The sequence below is a fragment of the Drosophila persimilis genome, unplaced genomic scaffold, assembly GCF_003286085.1.
Source record: "Drosophila persimilis strain 14011-0111.01,24,50 unplaced genomic scaffold, DperRS2 tig00000002-arrow-pilon, whole genome shotgun sequence".
NCBI classification, from domain to species: Eukaryota; Metazoa; Arthropoda; class Insecta; order Diptera; family Drosophilidae; genus Drosophila; species Drosophila persimilis.
Window position 1 is genome coordinate 15,007,824 of NW_020825289.1, and position 17,752 is coordinate 15,025,575.

The 17,752-nt window shown below is 44.3% G+C and overlaps 2 protein-coding genes across 2 annotated transcripts; one reads left to right on the forward strand and one right to left on the reverse strand.

The window, feature by feature from the left end:
• Positions 1-2,844: 2,844 nt before the first annotated feature.
• LOC6592894 lies at positions 2,845-15,697 on the reverse strand. The gene is made up of 8 exons (XM_026985193.1): positions 15,138-15,697; positions 13,341-13,660; positions 6,711-6,956; positions 4,656-6,633; positions 4,490-4,588; positions 4,178-4,427; positions 4,019-4,107; positions 2,845-3,947 (listed from the first exon to the last, which is right to left on the reverse strand). The coding sequence occupies exons 2-8, from the start codon at positions 13,504-13,506 to the stop codon at positions 3,734-3,736; spliced, it is 3,042 nt and encodes a 1,013-aa protein (XP_026840994.1). The 5' UTR covers positions 13,507-13,660; positions 15,138-15,697; the 3' UTR covers positions 2,845-3,733.
• An 895-nt stretch (positions 15,698-16,592) lies between these two features.
• On the forward strand, positions 16,593-17,752 carry LOC6592893 (golgin subfamily A member 6-like protein 7). The gene is made up of 4 exons (XM_002018176.1): positions 16,593-16,888; positions 16,946-17,248; positions 17,302-17,524; positions 17,594-17,752. The coding sequence occupies exons 1-4, from the start codon at positions 16,593-16,595 to the stop codon at positions 17,750-17,752; spliced, it is 981 nt and encodes a 326-aa protein (XP_002018212.1).

Below are 17,752 nucleotides of genomic sequence, written 5' to 3' on the forward strand. Positions count from 1 at the left end.
TACCATTTTCGTGTCCATGCAATACATATGTATACTATACTCGATATATACTGAAATTTGAAATGTTCGTTCCATCTCGTGCCAACGAGAGTAGTCTACAGTGTCTATGGTTAGCCAGCAGTGATCTCTCCATATGAGACACAGCATACACTCCTCGTACATACAATATTCAAGAAAACCAAAAACCAAACAAATGTATGGAAGAGAAAAAAACTCAGAGCTCAAGAGCTTTCTGTCTGTCTTGTTTACCCTTTCCTGCATGTGCAAGCAATAATCACTGTACATATGTATTATGTTTTGTTTAGTTATTTTAGTGAAATAAATACAATTTTTATTTTAATTATGCGAATATTGTTTTCTTTTACACAACTATTGATCCACCTTTTGCGTCGAACCGTAACATTGACTGATTTACTCTTAGTTTTAGTTCCATCCAAAGACAGAAACTAATTGGTGAAACCATTTTACACGTAAGAGCTTTTCTTGTAAGGATAGTAAATACATATATTATATGTATATATGTCTATTTTTATGTATCTTATTTATACCTTATACCTTACTTGAAGGGGCATTCAATGTCTATGATATACGTAAGCGAAATGTGACTAATATGTGTATGTGTAAATGAACGTTTCCTTTCCATATTTAGCGAGTTCAGACTACACACAGAATATTTGTAAGCTAAGAATTTAACCGAAATAACACGAATTTACATTGATGTACACTCAACACAACATATTATCTAGATTAAGTGATATTTAAACTGTATTGACGATACCTCCGACACTAAGGATCCGCTTGAAGTCTACTTTGCCCATGTCCAGGCTGACAGCTTTTTCAGCTTTCTGCTCTATTGGGTTGTAAAAATTCGAACATTGGCATTCCCTTCATAATTCCGTTTCACTATCCTGGCCTGAACTCTCTTTGTTCAATCTCCTAAGCTAATATTCAGTGCGTTCTGTGCAATAAGTACTCACTCTATGCACATAACGCTGCAAATACCGAATAATCACTGGGTTCAATCATACATAAGTATACAAGTTAAACAAAAATCGTTTTTATGAGTACTTTTTGCATTTATGGACATTCGACTCCATATGCAGGTTTCCCAGGAAATCCTTACGAATTAGTATAGTCTAAAATATTAAGGTTCAGAGCAAATATCCAAAAGGAGAAAGGCGGGCAATGTAAAGTCCGGAAAGTCCTGCGATAAAAGTCGCTGGCAAGTCGCAACACTAAAATTTGCTGAAAGACAAGGATGGGATAGATTTAAGCATCGTTCGATGGAAAAGAAATAAACAGAAAATAGAAATTGAATTTTTGTAGAATAAGTACACACATACCTAAACCGAAAAGTAAGCCGCGAAATAAGAAACCTAGTAATGGACACTTCACCAGACGACACCAAGCAGACAGTCCAATAAAGCGAGTTAGAACCAAATTGTACATATATCTAACGAGCTATGGAGAGATTCAAAGATGTGATCAAAGCAAATATATATAGAACAAAAATGTATTCCTTTGCACATAAACAAGTACATGAAATGAGTATATATATTTGCGATAGCTAATAGCTTATTGCCTATATGGCATCTCTAGTATAAGATTTGTTGTGCGTGTTTCAATACATTTATTGAACCTGGTATTCGTAGTGGATGCATAAATGTCGGGCAGAAAGACTCTGATTCCGATTCAATATGCCTACAATGAACACTTGTATTCTTTTGTCCGTTTTGTCTGTCCAGGTGATATCTGATATTGGGTGATTTTGGTCCATTCCAGTGTGCGAACCAATTACCGTCTCACTGTCTCCGCGATCGTTTGCCATTTCAATCGCTATAAACCACACAATCTTTATACAACAGAACAATAAGTCCGAGTACTGGGTATTTAATAGTCGGAAAACTCGACTATATCTCTTTAGTTTGTTGTTGTAGTTTTCATTAATGGAACGACAGTGCAACTGAATGGTGAATTATTATACATATATTCTAATTTCTACACAACATACATATACACATATACACATATACACTCTTTTATCAAGCTCAAAAGAAGGCTGTAATCGGTAGTCACACTAGAGCTGAAGTTACTCGAATTTAATAAAAGCGCAATAAAGCGACTGCAAGGCAATTGCAAAACAAGCTGGAACAAGTCCAAAAGTGAAATACACTTCAAGCTGAAACCTTAAAGTGTATTTTATCTTGCTAGAGGTAAGAATATTTAACAAATTGATGTTTGGAACCGGTTTAAACATGGTTGCTGTTTTCAGAAGTCAATTGATTAAAACCAGTACATTATAGAACATATACGAGTACATATGTACATACACATATGTCTGTATGTACACATGTGAATTTTTCGATGTCTATTAATGCCATTTTATGAGTTTTTTATCCATACAACCATGTTACCTTTTCAGCATCGATTAGGTTCATTGTTATGGAGAGCACCTCTCGCTTGAATCTAGATGATTGACAAATAAAATAAAATAAAATAAAACTAGATTTTAATTGGGAAAACTCCCTATACTATACGAATAATCAATAAGAATTAAAATGAAAGAATCAGACATACTTATACCAACATAAACTGAACACAAACATAAATGTATTTACACAAACAACACACAAATTTCAATATCTATACATATATATACTTATATATCAATATTCAATAATCAATGTTTAAAACCTCTTGATGTCGTTGAATAAAAAACCCCTTCCCTCGCCCCCACCAACCAATTTTCTTGTGTAAATTCACTGAGTAGCCCCGTGGGGCGGAGTGGTGGAAATTGAATAATATTTCTTAATAATAATATTAATATTAATATTTCGTTAAATATATTTTTGTATATACACGTTTTATTCAATTAGAAATATCATTTATAATCGTACAATTTCAATATGCTTTCCTTTACAATTAACTCTCATTTATGTATGTACTTAGATTGATTACAGAATTGCTTTTTGTTAATTAATTAATAAGATTGTTTGGTTAAACTAAAATTGAGTTGAATAAACGTTTAGTTTAGTTTGGGTTTATAAAGAATTAATTATGGTTAAAATACAATAAGTTCACTTCTGATATGGCGACAAAGATACATATTAGGAAACCTCTACAAAGCTGCATTTGAATTATTTCATCTCGATTTAATACACATTGGTCCAACGCAGATTATAATAATCATTAATCATTTCGCTAATACATCGCAAAGCTTTCTATGTCACATTTACACATACATTTTCATTGATTGTTTGGCGCTGATTTAGGGTCATAATGAACAAAAACAAAACAATCTGAGACCTACCCATCTATCCACCTTTCATCTGTCTCATCGAATGCAACACGGATTCTCAGACCTCAGACCCCACTCCGCTCTGGAATGGGATGGGATGGGGTCACCGCTGAGAAGTGCGATTCGTACAGTAGCTCGTTTGGGAGGCCATTAATTTACAATTGGTAAATCATACTCATATATATTATTGTTATTGCAATGTTCAACATTTAGGCACAAAATATATTGCTTCTCAATTGGATATACCCATAAAAGTTATTATTGCATAATCGATAGTCGATAGTGGGTGCTCGGGACACCGCCCTTTGTCTTTGTCTTTCTCTTCGTCTTCTCCTCGAGTCTCGCAACAGTTAAAAACAGAAAAATAATAATACGTAATATGTCTGCGCTTTGCTTTGATTGTTAGGAATCATGGTTCGAAGATTGACACGTTGTTTATGTGGATGCCACACGCTTCGTGGGCGAGCTGCTAAGCATTGCCGTCTCCTTGGCCCGCTCATGCTCGTCCTGGAAGAATATCTTGGTGATGACGACGTCGCCGGTGCTCAGGGTCTGCGATTCGGCATCCACCAGCTTCACCACCCGCCTGTCCGTCGTTCTCAGAATGGGCGTGACACTGCGCTCTCCTTGGCAATTGCAATTCCTATTGCTGTTGAGATAGAGTTCAAGAGAATTAGAGTTTGTGAATTAGCCTGATGTTCTCCGCTAAGAGACACTCACTTTCTGGACTTTTCGCGTATGATTTGCAAATTATCTGTGGTCGCAATGCTCGAACCCAACTGTTCCTGAATCGAATTGGAAGCCAGTATCTGTATGAAAGAAATTAGAAATGTTTTAAATTAGTTTACAAATACGATGGGAGCTGTGACGGATGCTCACCTGATCGCATGGCAACGAGGTGGCTGTCGTCAGTATGGCCTCTAGCTTATCAATTCGCGCAATGCGATCCATTGACTTGTTCTGCAGTATTTCCTCCAGCATCTGCATGGATTCCGTCAGGCTGGGTGGCTCAGAGCTGAAGCGCGGCGAAAAGGTGCCCGAGAGGGAATTGTCCGATGGTACAGAGTCCAAGCTGGGAAACATTTCGTTTTCATTGGGTTCCGCCTCGTCTTCAGAGTCACTTTGATCCCTGCAGGATTCAACAAGGTTCAGTTTGGTTTGGTGTACTTTTATAACTATTTCGGCACTCACTTGCTGGGATTGCCGGCAGATTCCATTTTTTCCAGCTTCTTGGCCACCTTGTAGTAGCCCTTGAGGCGCTCCTTTTCATCCTCCGTCAGATCCATGTAACTGTTTATGATGTATACCACGATTAGCTCTTGATCGATTGATTGATTGAGACAGAAGGATTACTCACCGCAGCAGACGTATCTCACGGTTCGAAAGCACAATGCTCTTGCTGGTCTGCGCCAATTTCAACTTCAGATCGGACACCTCGGTGCTAACCTTGCGCTGCTTCTTGCGAATCTTCACCTCGTTCGGCTTGATCTGCAGAAGGATTTGCTCCGTGCACAGCTCGGAGAAAAGCTGCCTGTTCTCTGGCCTGATCTGCCGCGCCAGACTGCCAAAGAGCTGATCGTGGATGAGCACCAGCACATCGCCAGCCGCGTACAGCATCATTTCGCGGGTGAGCGGCCGCTTGGCCCAGAACTTCTGGTCCCGCCTGTATATCTGTTTCAGCTGGTCCTTGATTGGATTGCAGGGTGCATTGTACTGCTCGCACAGCGAGTTGAGCGATATGTATTTGGCCTTGTAGACCTGCTTGCCGTTCTCCTGGTACTGCAGGATCGCATGCGCCGCCTGTGTGTCGAACACGTTGCGCAGCAGGATACCAAACTGCAGATACAGATTGGCCGCATCGTTGCGACAGTCGTGGATGACCTTGATGACCTGCTCGTGCTCCAGCACGGTCTTCAGGCCACCATCCGTGACCATGGCAGGGCAGGACTGCACATCGAAGAGGAACGCCTCGCCCCGGGCCGTTCCGATTTCAATCAACGTGATTTCGCCCTTCAGCCCGAGATTGATGCCTTCGCAGTCGAGGGAGACCACAATGCCCTCGTTCTTGGCCGCGTACTTGAGAAGGATGTCGGTGACGAACACCGACTGCTTCACACTGGCTATCACCGTCGTGTTCTGCAGGACCTTGATCTTCCACGTGTCGCCGACAAAGTAGCTATGACTAGGTGATTGATTGGCGATGGTGGGTGGGTTGGAGCTGGAGTTTGAGTTGGAGATGGTATTGGGATTGTTCGCTGTGCCCGCATTGGCACTGCTGGAGTTGGAATTGGAGTTGGGATGGGAGTTGCTGGAATGCAAGGGACTGGCATGCGGAGAACTTTGGTTGGCCAACGACTGTTTGTCCTTCTCGAGGTTCTCCGCCAGCGTGCGTATGACCAGAGTATTTATGCGTTGCTTCAGCGTTTGGTTGACGCTGTTCACTCTCTCCGAGGAAGGATTCGTAGAGGCAGGCACCGGCGCCGTCAACGGCTGCTGCTGTTGAATGGGTCCTCCTCCGATGGGGCCATAGCATACATTCCCACCGGGATAGTTGTTCTCGCAGAGATTCTCCAGCTTCAGCTCCGACATGGGCACATAGCTGTCGAAGCCAGAGCTCGGCTCCGACTTGGGCTGCCCCAGCTGCCCCTGCCCCTGCCCCCCAATTACATTCGACACGGGTGCGTTCAGCTTGAAATTGGGCGATGCTATGCTATTGTTGTTGTTGATGCTACTGCTGCTGCTAATGACATTATTGTTGCTGCTCGCACATCCATTGCTGCGCAAAGCCGGAGACTGCAATCGCTGTTGCACGGAGCTCAAGGCACCTCCACCTACACCGGCACCCACATCCACCCTGCGGCTTGAATTTGAATTGCTGCCATTGTTGATGTTGTTGTTGTTGTTGAGGGCGTTGAACTGCTCCCTGGTCTGGGCCTGGGCCTGCTGGATGTGCGTGTCACTGAGCTTGGGCTTCTGCAGCAGCGTGACTAGATTGGCCTGAATGTGAAAGCAGTCGCCGAAGAGCTTTAGGAAGGAGCTCAGGTCGCCGGGCGTCTTGAACATGCGCAGCCACTGATCCTGCGGAAAGTTGGTGGTCAGCAAATGGAACAGCTGGTCCACCAGCAGCGGCCCCTTAATCTCGATGCACTGCGCGAAGAAGTCGAGCATCTGCTGGGTGCCGCGCGTATCGATGTTCGACTGTGGCAGATGGAGACGATCCCTGGCCGGCAGATCAGTCATATTCTCGCAGCCCACCAGCATCACAAAGTCATCCATCACCTTGAACGTGTCCGTGTGCTTGGTGAGAAAGTCCGTGAACTCCTTGATATGTTGACCTTCAAAAAACAAAAAGGAAAAGAGTGAAAAGTGAAAAGTGGAGGCAGAGGAACGACTTCTTGAATATCCAACATACCCGATATGTGACGTACTTGCGGCGAGGCCTGCGACCGATGGCCGAGCAGACTCCGCACCGGCACCTCTGCAGCGGCCCCGTACTGGAGCATCTTGTTCTTGAAGTAGTCTTTAGCCTCTTGAATGTAGTCGCGCTTGCCGCCGCCACCACCGTCGTCCGCGTTGCTGTGCTGGTAGGCATTCACCTGCACGTAGTCCCCGTCCACCAGGAATATTGATGGGTATTGGGCGAGAAATTTCTTCAGACCTGACGAAAGGGCAAAGGGAGATGTCAATTACAATTAGGTGGAGCCATTAGTGCTTCTGCCCCCGTCTGGCAGTGGCAAAGAATGGTGTAGTGGTTAAAGCAGTAAAAGTGTTGCACCAGCAGCCCAAACTTAATTAATTTTCTTGGCCTCTCAATGTGTCAACTCAGTAATTACGTCAAGACTAAGTACTTATTGTTGTTAATTAATTCCCGGGTACCGTGGTGCCCTGGTACCCAGTCGTTCGATAGTGATAGTGGGTGTTCGTCTCTATAGAGAGCCACGCATTCGAGTTGCACCATCATTAAGGAGTAACTTTTGTGTGCATATAAAGTTTTCCCCCTTTCATATCGTGGAACTACATATGTCTGGATTCCCATAATTAACAAAACATTGTTGTAATCGCATCATCAAATGACAAACTTACAATTCATATCCATATATGAATACAAATCAACGAATACTCGTGCATGGGCATAGGAATGAATATTCATTCAGTCTCTATCCTGTTGCTCTGCGTGGGGGGGGGGGGGGGGGGGGGGGGTTTTTGAAAAGTTGGCAAAAGTTGTTGCTTCAAATAAAGTTAGTTTACAATTACAAAGTACGGTATGCGAAGGATAGCAAATTGTGTGTGTTTTAGGGGGCTACACTGTGAGAATGTGGGTGTAGGTAACATGTTGGCCTGTTGGTGCATATCAGAATAGTCTTAGGCAAAATACATTGCGTGTGCATGACGTGCTTTAAAGCAAGTTATTGGGGCTTTCAATAGTTTGTTCCAAGTGTAGCTCCAACCAAATGAGAAGAGTATTGTGAACTCAAGCCAACCGACCGAGCGCACCATTTATTTGATAAATCAGGTCATAGTTGCTGACTGACTGACTGCCACTGTGAGGCCCAAAACGGGACGCGTTGCGACCCAACCCTGCTCCATCATCATCATCATCCGGTATGAAGGTAGGAATGTAGCGATGAGTGCCGCTCGACTCTATCCCCCAGCTCCACCTCTGCCTTCCCCTCTGCCTCCACAACCATTCGCTATTGTTTGCGTAATCTGACGTGACAGCAAGGCAAACGCCACGCAGCGCTGGAAAGATCAGAGAGCACCACTCCAAAGAGAAGGTACTCGGTGCTCGGTGCTCGGTGCTCGGTCCTCCATTGCGTGCCTCATTGTTGGAACTTGTTTATAATGCTAGGCATAGATTAATTCAATTGCATTTGACATACTGCTCCCTGCATGCACAACTCCAGGGCGAGACAAACCCGAAACGAGCTCTGATTAATCGAATCGGATGGGCATTATGCAAGGGGATTGTCTACGGATTTGGCGAGTCAATCAAAATAGAACGTAATCCCTTAACAAACATCTTACATCTCCATTTTCCACCCACTTTCCTGCCCCCGTCCAAGGGGCCCTGCCCAATGAGCCACAAAACTGACAAATGGCTGGAAAGAGTCACCCCCAATCCGAGCTATTTTCTTGAGAGAAATCCCACCGCATTAAGGTCGAGGACCCTGGCAGCATGTGCATAATTCAATTTTATGTTTACTTACAGAAATTGAAATTGGTGGCAACTGGCAGAAGGGCGCACCAACTGACGCGCCACAAATCGAAGTTCATAAAAGTTGTACAAAAAACATTTCAATATTAATATTTATCGAAGGCCACAACCTCTAACCCCAATATCTAATATGCATATCTACGTGTACGACTTTTGTGCATACATATGTATATTTGGGTACTTCCCATAGTGCCACAGCCAAATATTATACCAAGTACTTGGCTGGTCCAATATTTGTCTGTTTGTGTGCCTAGCCGCAATTCTTGGCAAACAAACATTTTTGGCGCTCTTAGTGGAGCGCAGGTGGCAGGTGGCAGGGGAGACTCTGCGGCTGGGGTGGTCGGAACATTTTACGGCTCGACCCACTTGGACACATTTCTTATATTTTTTTTTTCTTTTCTTGCCATGGCAATTTTCAAATGCACCGAGGACACTCGCTATAAATTTATGTGTATTTATGGTACATTCTGCTTATTGAAGAAAACGGAAATGTTTCCCCAGTTTCGGGCCCCGAGATGTTGTAAATTCGAATGTAAGCGAATACACAGGTAGCCGCAGGCCTGTTGCATGATTGTGGGGGGCGTAAAAGGGTTATGTCTGTCCATAAATTCAAGATTTTATGCCTCTCAGAGGGAGGGGCAGGGGAATGACACACAAGTGTAATGGCAGTGCCTGGGTGGTGGGGGTTTCCTAACTCCTAAATTCTTGTACTTCCCCTTTCGGAGGGCTTGCTGCCCTCTTCATTATAGGCACTTCATTATAGGCTCATTAGAGCCGCTTTTCCCTTTCCCCTGCTGCCTGACAGTCAAACAGTTCTGTTCTCAATCAATTAGACGCCAAAATGGGCACAAAAGTTCACCTAAAATATAATGAACAGCAAATTCATTTCTTGTGCTTTTTGCAATTAATGTCAGCTGTGAAGAACAGCAAAAATCAATGCCTCCCCTCCTCCCCGAAAACAGTTACCAATTTCCCTCGAAGGGAAAGTTAACAATAACATAAAAGCCTTGGGTGCTGCCCCGGTACGCACCAAATGTTGACACGCAATGCCGCCCGAAAGGAGGAGGCTATGGAGCATTGAGCACCGGCTGGCGGTAAGGCGTTAAAGGATTTCCAGTCCTATCCCTTCCCTTCACCCCTTTTTTCTGCCGTTCGCATAAAATCGTTAAATTTACGACAATGTCTCTCTCTAGCACACACTCTGTTTCTCTCCCACTCGCTCTCTCTCCCTGTTCGTTGGCGTAAATTGAAATGTGTAACAGAGAGCAGGACGTGGACTCCGTCTCATGCGGAAGCATCGGCCGCAGATCAATCAGCAAATCATTCACTTATCCATACTCGTTTCGCGCATTTCAACAGCAGTTATTGTGTGTTTTTATTCCGATTACTTTGACAATATTTTTGTTTTGGAAATCGATTACTCAACAAGAAATAAATACAGAAACCAAAATAACAAAATAGTTGCGAACGAACGAACCTTCGTTAGTCCCGTTAAGGCTTGGCATGTAGAGATCGTGCCTGCGTGTGCGTGCGTGTGTGCGTGCACGTGTGTGTACGAGCTAGAGATGGGGCCAAAGCCACACCACCTGATGAGTAGATCTCCACTTCGTGCGTGAGAAATAACAGAAACGGCATATTGTTTTCGTATTTTTCAAAGATTTTCATTGAATATTCATAATTTCTATTGAAGGTGGTGTATATATTAAAGTATTAAAATATAGCAAAACAATTCAATTCTAAAATCGGTATATACCAAACATATTTAACTGAAAATGCCAAAATAAACTCGTATTTGTGTATTTTTTCGTGCCTATTCAAAGACGTGTCTTTGCATGAGAGAGACTGTCCAGAGAGCTGTACCTATTCGGGTTCGGCTCGTCTGGGCCCAACAAATACGCACAACGTAGATCGAGACTCAAGACGCTTCTACAGGTACTTCTGTAGGTCGCAAGATTGCAAAAACATTACCTTGGTGGGTCATGATTCAGGACAGTATTTTAGACTATGCTTGGTGCGTGCCATACAACCACGACACGCGCTCATCTCTAATGTGGGAGAGCATACGTGTGCGTGTGTGTGTGTGGGCAATTAAACAGAGTAAAATCGTTGTTTGGCTTTGCTCTCTGCCGCTGTCGCTGCCCCTTCCTCTGCCGGAGGCACAGCTTAAAATGGCCAAACGATAAAGAGAGCTAAATGGACATGTTTTTGTGTTTGTCCAAATGATTTGCACCGCAGAACACACAAAAACAAAAACAATCGAAGCTTCAGTTTCCGTTAGTGTGTTGTCTGGGTGTTGAATTAGCAGTGAAAATTTAAGTCCCAGATAAACGAGGGCAAAGCTATTTCTCACAGAAAATTAAAGAAGTCCAAGTTACTGTTACCGTTGCTCTCATCTGGCTAGAAGATAGCTTTTGACGTTAATTTCCCCAAAAAATGTTGGTCGAAAACCCTCATCAATTCGATGGGGAATATGCATATGAAAGGCAAAAGGGAGGCTCACACACACACACACACACACACTCACACACACATCGCCATATATTATTGAAGCAACAAATGGATAGGGATGTCCATGCAATTTTATTGAAATTCAATTGAACATTTTTGTCACGTAATCGACACTTTTCTATTACAACGTTTCCGTCTCTACATCGCCATGCTCCATGCTCCCCACCCCCCACCCAATGGCAGACCGCAAAAACTACATAATGGAACGAAGTCGATGGGTTTATTGGGGGCGAGGGCGGCATACACAAGGGTATAGGATGTAAGCAACAGCAGCAGCAGCAGCAGCAGCAGAAGCCCTGGCGGCTTTAACGGTTTATAAGTTGCACAAACAACACGTTGACAAAAATGAAGCAGCATAATATATGTTTATAGGGTTTTAGGTCGTACCCAGGAGAGTAAACAGGCGTTTATGGGGGAAATTGGGTTTTCCACTGACCCAAGAGCACTCCTTATCACCCATTTGATGGGGACTTAGAAACATCAGCCAAAGGATACGATACGAATATCTGACGCTATTCTATTTATAAGCCAAACCTTGACATTTCCCCATTAATATTTCCCCTGGTTCTTCGGCTCTGATTTGCGTGTCTCGCGAATATTTCCCCCAGAGTTTTTTCCGTCTATTGCGTTCTGGGGTAAAAGCAACATTTAAGCCAAAGATTAAAGTATTTTAGCGCCAAACTACTTGGCAAATGTTGCTCGCTTTGGGGTTTGGTTTGGGGGCAGACACGATTTGTCTTGTCGCGGGTCTTGTCCGTGGAACGTCACGCACATGTGTGGGAAATCAGCAAATGCGATAAACATTTTGTTAAATGTTTGTTTTGCTCTGTTGCAATTAATGCAGCCACAAAGTGTGAACAAAGAGCTACAATCGCCATTTATGGGCGCTAAACAATTACAAGAAAGAACTGTGAAGAAATGCATGGTGAAAGGTAATTGGTTCCACAGAAAGAATGGGAAAGTTAATGTTCTTGAATAACTATTTGTAGTATTTATTGTATCTAAAAACGGCTAGTTTAAGACAGTTTTTTTTACTGAATTCAAAGCTACAAAGCTCATAATCCGAACAGGTTATCGAGCCAAGGGACAGACAACATAATTTCTCCCTTAAATTCCTACACGTACGGGGTATTATGTATTCCTCTACAGCTCTCAACTTGTTTACAAGGGATTATACGATCAATGTAAACAATTGTTTGCCATTTCCTGTTACCACATTTGTTACCACTCCATCAAAAATACATAGATCTTTGGAGTGCCCACACAAATATCTGAGAGCAAAGGGAAAGTGCATTGCACCTTTTCTTTAAGAAACTTGCCTCAAGTGGTACGGCACCTATGTATCTTTAGAAATCGAAAGATGTTTGTTGTGTCTATTCTTGGAGATTCTGTTCGCAGAAGCATGCATTTTGATAAATATCATGAAGAGCAGGCCGCGGGGCTCTTCACGTGTTGACTTGTCAATGGAATAGAATGTGGAGAGTGTGGAGTACATGTGTATGTATTGGTTTTTGGGAGAATACCCAGTACTCGTGGAGTTCAAGGGCTTCCATCACTCCGAAAAGTCCACTCTGCTATCGACACTTTCAAAGTAAGTCGAATGAAGTCCAAATCTCTTATGACTAGCGGGTATGGTTTAGTCGGAATATCGAGTACTACAGTATAGTAGTGTTCTTTAGGCCTCCAAAGCACGCGGGCCCTTGAGAGCGCTTGTAAACACAGCGCGTATAGTAGAGAAAGAGGAGGGAGGAGCCAGGCACAACGTAAGAGGGGAAATGGAATAGAGAGACAAAACCGACAAACAACACGTGCATTATCGATTGCAGTTTCGCGTCTGCGATAAAAAGCTGAAACTGAAAAATCATTGGCATGTTTTTGCGGTTTCGTGCATTGGCGCAGCTTCAGTCGAGTCGAGAGATGGAAAAGGAGACACAGAGACACTGCCTCCCCTCTGGCAGTGGCAATGACATGTGCACTTGGCCGCCAACAACAACAAAAGCAATCATTGGCAATGACAAACATTGGCCCGCAGGTGTATCGAATGTGTATTGTATTGGATCGAATGTTCGTATAGCCGTAGAAATGTGACATGTCCAGTATTAGTTGTCAGCAAACAAGTTTCATGGTTCATGTTTCATGTTTCATGCTGGGACCTGTAGTGGTCAAGGGGATAGAGGGGCAGCGAAGGAATGCATATCTTCCGATCATGGGTCTAGCCGCAAACTATGTTTTTGAAGCGAATATCCCTATATGAATGATATGCAATAAACTCCACTTTAGCTGAGTTCCACTGTAGTTTGTTGTGGGGTCTGCACTTACCCGATTGACTGCCGCCGGCGATTTGCCGCATCTCCTTGGTGAACTCCTTGTTGCCGAACTGGCACGAGAGATCGTGCACGGTGCGGGGCTCCCCCTTGTCGAGGAGGCGCTCCAGGAAGAACAGCAGCGTCATATTGCGTGCCATCTCGTACTCCATGGACTCCATTGTCGTCGGTCGTCGGTCGTCGGTCGCCTGGGGCCTTGGGCCTGTCGCTCGGTGGTCGCTAGTCGGTGGTTCCTGTGCTCTGTGGCTATCTCCTGAATTAGTGATAAGCAAGTATAGTACGTCACGTAGCGCTGAGTAGAGTTGAGTTGCTTATCTGCAATTGAGCAAAGGAAAGGTAAGGGTAAAGAGCGTAAGAAAGGGGCAAAGAAAACACTTATGCAATGCGCCAAGAAAACGGACCAACAACAATAGGATAGGAGACAGATAGAAGACAAGAAAGAAGGAAAGAGCAACCACAACAACAACCGCAGACACATATTAGACTTTTGAGACTTTGTTTCGTTTCGTTTTCGGCTATTTTTTTTATTATTTTCTTTGCGTCTTTTATTTATTTAATACATTTGCACTTTGCCACTTGAGCTCTCTTTCGCCCTCCCTCTTCCACATGCTGTTGCTCACCGCATTTTATGTTATTGCCTTGCAGCGGCAGCGGCAGCCTTGCACTTTGGAGAGGAGTGGGAAGGATTGGCAGGGATGCAGGTGGTAGTGGCATAAAATTTATTTTCTCTTCGGTTTGCGTCTTGAATAATTGAAAAACCACACATTTTGAACCCACAAACACACACACACACACACACACACACAGTGAGTGGCACACGTACAGAGCCTCGCCAAATCCTTATCCTTGCGGCATATCCTTTTTTCCTTGCGCACCGCTCGAAGCTCCACAAACAAATGACGGCAGCGCTGCTCGCGTCTCTGCTGGGAGCGTAGCCAACATAAACACAGGCGAACTCGAACAGCTGTTTGGAGCATGGCAAGGGGAGCAGGCGCGGCGAATTCAATCAGTGTTCTGTTGGCTGAATTGCACCGCTACCAAGGCTGTCTGCCTAGCTTGGATTAGCGGATTTCCGATGAGAATTTCTATGGGAACTTAGCGTTGGCATCTCTGCCAGCAATATCATGTTTTTCTTTCCATTTGTTGCTGGCCAACGCGAGGCATGCGAAAAAGTGCCAGCGCTGCAGAACAGGTGATTGACACAGAAATTGTGCAGCGGAAATGGAAAATGCCATGCAACCGCCACTCTCTCAAGAGGCATTCCCCGGCTCTTCTCTCTCTCTCTCTCTTTTAATAATCCCAATCATAACCTGCTGCCTATTGTCTGTGGCTGTGTGAGTATTCTATTGATAAGCAAAAACCGTTGACAACGATATGTATTGGGAACACAAAGCAGCAACAACATTCCAAAGCATTCAGGTAGGTATGCGTGTGTGTCAGGTAGCTAGGCTGTGAGCATGTGTGTGTGCGTGTTCAATGGTCGCTCTGTGGTGTTGGTGGCCAAACAAGAAACTTCAGACTCTTATTAGACCGAAGCTCTAGCCGCTCTTAATGGTGAAAAGAGATGGCAAGTGCAGCGGGCGGCCCCCAACTCGACGAATGAAAGAAAATATTTTTGCAAAAATGAAAAGGAAAAAAATTACATGACACTCGAAATATGCAAAGCAAAAGAAACGGCCAAAAGAGAAAGACAGACAGCGGGAAGAGCAAGAGAATGCAAGAATGTGAAAATATGAAAGAAAGAAAAGAGCGCCCCGCCAAGCGAAATGTCAATTATAATTATTATTCATACCTGTAGCTGTAGTCGTTTTATTTGTTCAATTAATGATTGTTGCTTGCTTGTTTGCTTAAGTGCACTTGTAATCTATATTTAAAAACCAGACTTATGAGTTATACGCGATACAGATCCTCGCGTTGGGGATTTTCTCAAAGATCTGATCAGATCTCTATCTCTAGCTCCGTCTCGCTCACGCGCGCTCTTTTGCTCCACTCGCAGGGGTTTCGTTAATTAAATTAAGCATTAATTAACATTTTTGGCGTAATTAACAGACACTCTCTCGGAAACTGCGACGAAAGCAGCAACTTGTTGTTGTTGTTTCACACAAACGCACACACACGATTATTTGGGCAGGTAAAATTATATTGGTGTGAGTACGATGTCGGTGTAAGGCACTGGGGAACGTTTTAAAAAGCGTGTTTAACCACTTGTTGCACTTCTTTAAGGCACTGCCAACAGCCGACTCCACTGTCACCGGAGTTTGGCCAACTCCACGCGAATTTTAGGCAAAAAACAGACGTTTGCGTGGTCAAAAGAGGCACAATTCGGTTTGGGTCTTTTTTGGAGCAGCAGCGATGATGACAGCGACAGCGCCAACGCGGAGGTGGAGCTCAGTATTTACCGATTAATATACCGACCCTAAGAAAAATACCGTCTAATTTTGTAAATATACCGATGACACTTAACCCACTTAGCACCACTTTAATAACCACTGGTCGACGATGATCAGAAATCTAATTTCCTGATTTGGATATTCGGTTTGATATTACTAGCTAACTAGGACCGTCGGACTTGAACACAAAGTTTAATCATATTAACTGATCTAATTTTCATAATGTGGTGATTTTAAGGACTCCCTTTATTGGATTGTTTATAAAATATGGTTTAAACAAAAAAAGGTCGAGGCACAAAATGTATGTGTTTATGGAAGAAAGTGCTATCGATACTATGACTGGATAATCACAAGAGCTGCGCGCCAAAGTGGACAGAGCGACAATTCAAAAAATCTGCGTATGGAAGGTTGTATGGAATAAGAAATTTAATAGATAGATAAAAAATATGCCATTATTAGCCGATATACCGTAAGTATAAATTCAATATATAGAAAAGTAGATGTTATACCGTCAATGGCGAACAATTCTGATTGGAACGTGATTGTGTGCCTATCGATGTAATTGTGTGCGTTATCGACTGTCAAATTACATGAATTCTACATGCACTCTACATGGCAGTTATTGCGAAGATCATTTAAAGGAATTGAATTTAAATTGATCAAGATACACGAGGAAAAGATATTTATCATTTAATGTAATAAATATAAATGCACTAGCCAGAATTGAACTTTCACTTTCTTCGATTTACCGTTGTCCTTGGCAGCAGGCAAAATGCAACCAAGGTTTCCGGCAGTTGTTTTTTTAAACAACATTGAACATTCCAAAGCGTTGAATCAATTAAGAGCGATCCTTTGACATGGAAACCATCGAATTCCTTAACCGCACCAGCCGGCGAAATATCAAATCGCAAATCGGCTGGAAGGTGGCACAGCGAATGCGGGAATGGTCAGAGGATTTGGACGACCGCCGCGGGCAGCTTTATGTGCAGCTCCACAGCGAGGCGCTGCAGGTGGACGAGGAGGTGGCAGCACTTCTGCAGGCACGCGCCGACGAGGCTGAAAGGAAACGCCACGAATGGATTCACATGGAGCGTCTGAAGCGGGAGGAGGCTGAGCAGGAGCTGCTGAAAGTGAAGCAGCAGCAGCGGGAAATGTGAGTCTCCCTTGCCCCCCATTTGCTGCACTCCAATCCAATCCTGTCTCCTTGCAGCGAGAACTCCGAGGCGCATCGCCACATGCAAACCAAACAGATCCTGTTGGAGAGCAAGCAGGCACAGCTCCAGCAGATAGAGGAGCGCCAGGCTCTGAGGCGGCGCCAGGCCTGCGTGGAGATCCTCTGGCAACGGGTGTGGCAGCGTTTGGACGATAGCCGGGCCCAGCAGGACCAGTATGAGCAGCAGCTGCGCCGCCTAATCGAGGGCCAGTGTCAGGCCGAGAATCTAGCCAGGGATCAGCAGCAGAAGGCTCAAATCCACCAGGAAGTGCTCGCCGAGCAGCGGGCCTATGCCGAGGCGTAGGTAGATAGCTCCTTAATGCCATGTTGATGCAACATTGTCTCTTCCTTAGCCTGAATGTGGCTGCCGAGAATGACGCGAGGAAGAGGGAAATGGAACTGCAACAGAATGAGGTCAATCGCCGCAAACAATTGTCCGATCTTCAGGATCAAATCGAACAGAACCTGAAGCTTGCAGCCAGCCAGGCAGAGGCCAACCACCGCGAGGATGTGGGCTACAACATACGCGAGGATCGACAGATTTACGAGGAGCTCATGCAGAAGCACTGCGCCAGGGTGAGTCAATGCGTCGACCACAACGTCGCTCAATCGATGCCACTCACTCGATGGAAACTCTTGTTTTAGGGACGCAATCGTGATTGGCACCAGAGCTACATGACGCACACGGCTGAGGAGCGGGCTGCCCGTCGCCGCAGTGAGCAAGAGCGGGAGCGCGCCTACCTGGGCACTGGGTGTGTGCTCGGCCAGCAGCAGAAGCAGCCATATGGCAGAGCTGTTCGCTGA